Below are 5,876 nucleotides of genomic sequence, written 5' to 3' on the forward strand. Positions count from 1 at the left end.
TTGTTTTTCCACATAGAAATGACTTAAAATTGAGTAAAAACAGTAAGGAAATGATTATTCTGCAAGGAAATGTCCATTGCAGACAATGAGGAAAGCTGAATGAACTAATCAATTATAATAGTACCTTCGAAAGATTATCGACTTTTTATTAGTACGTAAGAAAATATACACCATTTAGATTAGATAAAATGCGATGCATTTAAAATGGGGGGGGTCAGTTGACGACAATTCTTCGCCGCAATCATCTTCCAACCATAACACAAAACTCTTCCTACCGTGTATCATAAGAGAGCATGAAATGACAGTTTCAGTGGTCACAATCAACATTGGCTACCGTGTTAACACTTGTTTGTGTCGTCGCCGTTCCACTTATCGTTGCAAGTACGTTAATTTGTTAACTGCAATTTGTTTTGAATTCGATTATTCAAATGTTGTGGTCTAACAAGAAAATCTAATCTTTTCTGGTTATGTAGAATTATTTCTTGAACTCAATATTAGACACATATAGGCTTTGTTTTGGATAGGTCTATTACAATTTCAGACATTGAGTTGGAGTTTCAAACGTTCAGCTTAAGTTTTACTCTTCACTTATGTTTAACTAAACAAACTCCATCTCTTTAGTGTTGTGTAATATTTAATATATTGGTCTCACAATATGCTATCGACATTGCTATTTTACCATGCATTGAATCATGCTTTAAAAGAGACCATTTGAATATGCAAGTGAAATGAAAGCATAAACTGATCATGATGACTCCTCTTTCTATTGTGCTTTGCAACTCAAGACGATGTTGCTTGAATTCAAGCTTAATTATGATGCAAATTATGAATATATCTGAAGCCATATACATATTGGATACATTCATAGGAGGAAGAGTAGTATAATGATTATATTCGTTGGGGAAGGGGAAGGGGAAGGGGAAGGTACAGCTGTGTTTGTGTAAACCCAAAAGACTTGCAAAAGGAGAAGGGACATGTACTTTTGTTGACCTTTACAAGGGCTGTCCTAAATTAATGCACACTTCCATTATCTCTATTTGAAGTAGACCTGCAAATATGTTTGTCCAACTTTTCTAAATTCATATACAGAGAAGCCTTTGATTACTCAGACTTTGCTTACTACCATTATACAATATAGTCTTCAGATGTGTAGTAAATCTCTCCCATCATGAATCACAAATTAAAAATTCAAAGAAAATGTCAAAAGGAACTTAACTTGTATGTTTATTTGTCTACCAAAGTCTCTTAGCATTAACTTTGTTCCATTCCACCAATTTTTTACATGGCAAATTGGCAACGATAGTGTTTTGTTTTCTGTTTTGATAAAAGGACCGATGATGTGAATAAACTCAACTTTTCTTTTTTTTTGTTCTACAAATCTCTCAGAATCACCTAAAATCTCAACAAATCACAAGCTAATTTTTTTTTTCTTAAAAATAAAAAATAAACAATTCCACCAAATAATCTAAAAACTCACTTAAATCTCACAAAATCTAAAATTTCCAAAATCTCACAAAATCCTCTCAAATCTTGTTCAATACCCCCTCTTAATTTTACAAAAGTGAAGAAATTGATTTTTTTTTCTTTTGTGTTTGGCAGCACTAACTTCACCAATGAGAAGGAGAAGCAGAAAGAGGAGGCTGTGCCACTCAGAGTTGAGTTCTCGCTTCTTGTGGCTGAAGCAATGTTCCTATTATCTGATGACATTCGTTCTATGTTACGGTTCTGTCATTGGCTAATGAACTTTGCAGGAAAGAGAGATTTTAATGGTCCTTTGATTGGAAGAGTGTTTCATGTTATTGAATATGTTTTTGAAACATATATTAAACCCAAAAACGGAATCTGTAGGGATAGTGGCAAATCAATCCAATGGGAATTGATGGGAACGTTTCGCCAAGATTTTACTCTTGGAATCAGAAGATTGGCTAACATTGTAGCGATTCTCAAAAATGGAGGCATAGTGAAATCGTCTCGTGGTTTTGAACTCCAAAACCAATAGCTTAAGAGGTTAAAGGAGAAGCTGAGGTCTGTCAAGGATGTTTCAGACGCAGATGGGTTTGTGAGAGATACCATAGAGTCTAGCATTTTTCAGTTTTGGACGTCTCTCTTTGAAACAACACCTGAAGTGATGAACCCTAGGGCTAGAGTTCTTGAGGTTTTTGGGCCTCTCTTGGACGAAGCAAACCGGAATACTTGCTGTCGCATTCTTGATTCTTTACTCATATGAATCAGAGTTTCTTAGATTGGATGATCTTATTTTACTTCATAAATATTCATTGGATTACCTCTAAATAAATGTAGACAAAAGTGATGATTAGATCGATGGTCCTAGTATCAAGTGGTATTAAAACTCTACTTATATAAGAACTAAGAAGCATCATTAATTCATTATGGTTTGAAGTCCTTTATATATTCTATCAATTTATGTTTCTTACATCATTTTTTATAATATAATAAACTCTGAATCCGATGAGATCATGGATAAGGAGATTCGAATGAAAGCACAATTTCCCACCCAATTTCGAGTTCTGAACTTGTTTCATGGCATGTTACAAAAAGATTAAAAATTTGGTTTCCTCTTAGTTTTTTTTTTTTTAATCTGAATGTCATAAGAAAGTTTCAGTACTTTCTGAATTTTGGAATATTACGAAATTCTGCATTTGTTCTTTCTGTCTATCCATAAGCCTTTGTCTTGTATTATTTGTCATCCGGATTAGAGCAGAAAGAGGAAAGGGGTTTCAATTTGAAGGCTTAAGGTTAAGATCTAGGTAATACAAGCATGATTGGTGGCTTGCTGCTAGAAGCTAAACAACCATGCATATTTCATATTTACCTTCCAATAGCGTTTTGAATAATAAGTGATTATTTTAAGATGAATAGCATTCCAACACGTTTCTTCCTCCCATAAAAAATTAGAAATTGCTAATCACAAAGTTACCTTTTTACTACAAGAAAACTTGCATTGTAGGACTCTAATTTGTGACCATTTTTTTGTCGCAAACAAAAAAGCGACAAAAAAAATAATTATTTTACGATGATTAAACGACTACAGCACAAATAGAGGAACAAACACGTGTTGGAATCATTAGTTAGTTTTCTTGTAGTGATTTTCAGGCAGGCCTAACCTGAGAATCACGAAGGAAAAAAATAATTCGCGCACACGATAATATAGTTGAGGAAATATGTTAATTACAGAGGAATTAATTACCTCCCCCAAGCCTTCTTGTTTTAACTTTTTGTTGTTGAGAATAAAAAGTAATAACCATTTTTTTGTAATAATAAAAACAAAAAAAGCATTTATTGATCTGCATGCTTTTCGTAACGGCATAAAGCACTCCAAATACCAATGGGTTAAAAACACACACAAGAAACTAATATGGTGTCGCGCGGAGCTAGGTGGATGGTAGGTGACGGTACTAATATTTATGTCTGGCGGGATGTTTGGATCCCTGACCAACACCCTCATCCCGCTAATGGAGGAGGTAGATTATTGCATCCGAATTTAATGGTTATCCATTTAATTAATCCGGTCGCCAGTAAATGGCATCTACCAATTCTTCACGAGTTTATGGACCCAGAAGATATTCATATTATTCGAAGTATGATTCTAAGCAAGTTTTTGAAGCCAGATAGGTTTGCTTGACATTTTTCAAAATTGGAGAAATATTTCGTGCGTTCGGGTTATGAATTGGCTAGGGAGATGGTGGCGGAGGTAGAAATTGGCCCAACTTGTACGGTTTTAAGAGCCCAAACATAGAAACTCCACGCTCCACCTAAAATTAAACACTTTTTTGGCAAATTGCCTCTGGTTCTCTTCTAGTAACGGATCAATTGGCTCATCGAGGGGTTCAGTGTGATAGTAAGTGTAAAAAGGTGTGATTTAGACTGTGAGATAATCAACTATGCTCTTTTTGAGTGTCCTCGATCGCGTCAAATTTGGGAGGCATCTCCGATTCGGATTTTTCCAGGGAGTTTTCCTCATGATTCGGTGTTTTCCAATCTGGATTTTATTTATAGGCAGGTTTCTTCGCATTTGGATACTCAAGATCCTCTTCATAGGTTACCTTGGATTTTATGGTCGATTTGGAAGGATAGAAATAAAAAAAAAATCAAGACACGCAGCTTACGCCTGACGAGGTCATCAATCAGGCGGTAAGTGATCAGGATTTTTGGGAAGATGCTCAGGCTCAGGTAGTGGAGTTGCCTGGTAATGCAAATCTGCCAGAATCTCGGGTCCCTTATGTTCCTTCGATTCAGGATATTTGCTGTCAGACTAATGGTTCCTGGAAAGAATCCGACCCCAATTCAGGTTTGGGGTGGTGGTGTGATAATGGAAATGATAAGACCCTTTTGTTAGGTGCTCGATGTCTTCGGCGAAGTTCTTCCCCGCTTCATGCGGAGTTAGAGGCCCTGATTTAGGCAATGGAGTAGTGCTTCGCATTGGACTGTGCAGAATTGGTAGCGATGATTCAAGCTCCTGAAGATTGGCCCGCTTTCTCAAATTTGTTAGACGACTTGCACATGTTGAGGGCAATCTTTCCACTTTTCTCCTTGATGAAGATTCCTCGTTCCTCCAATCTAAGGGCGGATTGCCTTGCACGATCGTCTAGATCTTTAATTTCTGCAATTTTATTTGTAAACATTTACCCATCGGTTTGGGCAACTAATCGTGGAGTTATTTTTTTTCTAAATAATGTTTTTGGTTGAAAAAGAAAAAAACTAATATTCTCTCTAATTTAAAACTACATTCCACCAAATTTCTTTATAAATATTTCCTTTTCCTAATACATTATTTCCTTTTCCTTATATATATATCCTTTTTCTTTTCCTTTCCTATAAAATATACTACTTTTTAACTGTCTAAAGAAAAAGAATCCATAACTCTTTCTTATTATTACTTGTCAAAGGAGTTTTCCAGAGAACACTACATACAATCAGCGAGGAGAGTCACTAGTTTCGTTTCTTTCTACGAATTTAGATTTGATATATTTGAAAAGGTTTCACACTGAAGGTTAAAGTTACGATCTAGGGTTCTTCAATTCTCTCAATTTTTCTGTTTTTGTTTTGAGGTTCGTCTGTCACGGCATCCTAAAGCCCTCCACGATGAATTCTTGAGACATATCGATCCTCTCGAAACAGATGGAATCATTATCAATGACTCACCGCGTTGTCCGTAACAACAAGAGATTAGCACAATCTAGGTATTCTCCTTACACTAAAGAGACCAATCTTAACAATTATGAAAAGCAGAAAAAGGAGGCTGTGCGACTCGGAGTTGACCTCTCGCTCTCTGTGGCTGAAGCAATGTTCTTGTTATCTGATAACATGCGTTCTATGTTACTGTTTTGTCTTTGGCTATTGAAGTATGCAGGGAACAAGGACATTAACGCTCCTGTGGTAGGAAGGTTGTTTTGTGTTATCCTATATGTGTTTGAAACATATATCAAATAATCAAACCTAAGAATGGAGTCTATCAGGAGGATGGTGGCAAATCAAACCAATGGGGACTGGTCGTAAAGACTGGCCAGAATTTTACGTTTGGAATCAGAGAATTGGATCGGTTTGTTTTGATTCTCAGAAACAGAGAAAGCTCTCTTGGTGGAGTAGTGAAACCATCTGATTTTGAACATTACAACCAAGAGCTAAAGAAGCTAGAGGAGACGTTGAGGTCTTCCAAAGATGTTTCAGCAGAGGCGAATGGGTTTGCGAGAGAAGCCATAAAGTCTAACATTCTTTATTTGTGGAAGTCTCTATTTGAAACATCACAGCCCAAGGTGATAAACCCTAGGACTAGAATTCTTGAGATGTTTAGGCCTCTCTTTAACCAACCAAGGGAGGATGATTGCTCTAGTCTTATTGCTTCTTTACACATATGA

The 5,876-nt window shown here is 36.2% G+C and overlaps 1 protein-coding gene and 1 pseudogene across 2 annotated transcripts; both read left to right on the forward strand.

The window, feature by feature from the left end:
* Positions 1-298: 298 nt before the first annotated feature.
* On the forward strand, positions 299-2,227 carry LOC147947017 (uncharacterized; annotated as a pseudogene).
* Positions 2,228-5,139: 2,912 nt separating this feature from the next.
* LOC104777465 (uncharacterized) lies at positions 5,140-5,876 on the forward strand. Of its 2 annotated transcripts, XM_087495899.1 has the most exons (3): positions 5,140-5,405; positions 5,585-5,668; positions 5,711-5,876. In XM_087495899.1, exons 1-3 carry the CDS (start codon positions 5,140-5,142, stop codon positions 5,874-5,876), a joined length of 516 nt encoding a protein of 171 aa, XP_087352025.1. The 2 variants fall into 2 exon arrangements, with proteins under 2 accessions (XP_087352025.1, XP_019097961.2); XM_019242416.2 differs by having other exon boundaries at positions 5,549-5,876.

This window comes from Camelina sativa, chromosome 3, assembly GCF_030686135.1.
Source record: "Camelina sativa cultivar CO46 ecotype springtype chromosome 3, ASM3068613v1".
In the NCBI taxonomy this organism is placed as follows: domain Eukaryota; kingdom Viridiplantae; phylum Streptophyta; class Magnoliopsida; order Brassicales; family Brassicaceae; genus Camelina; species Camelina sativa.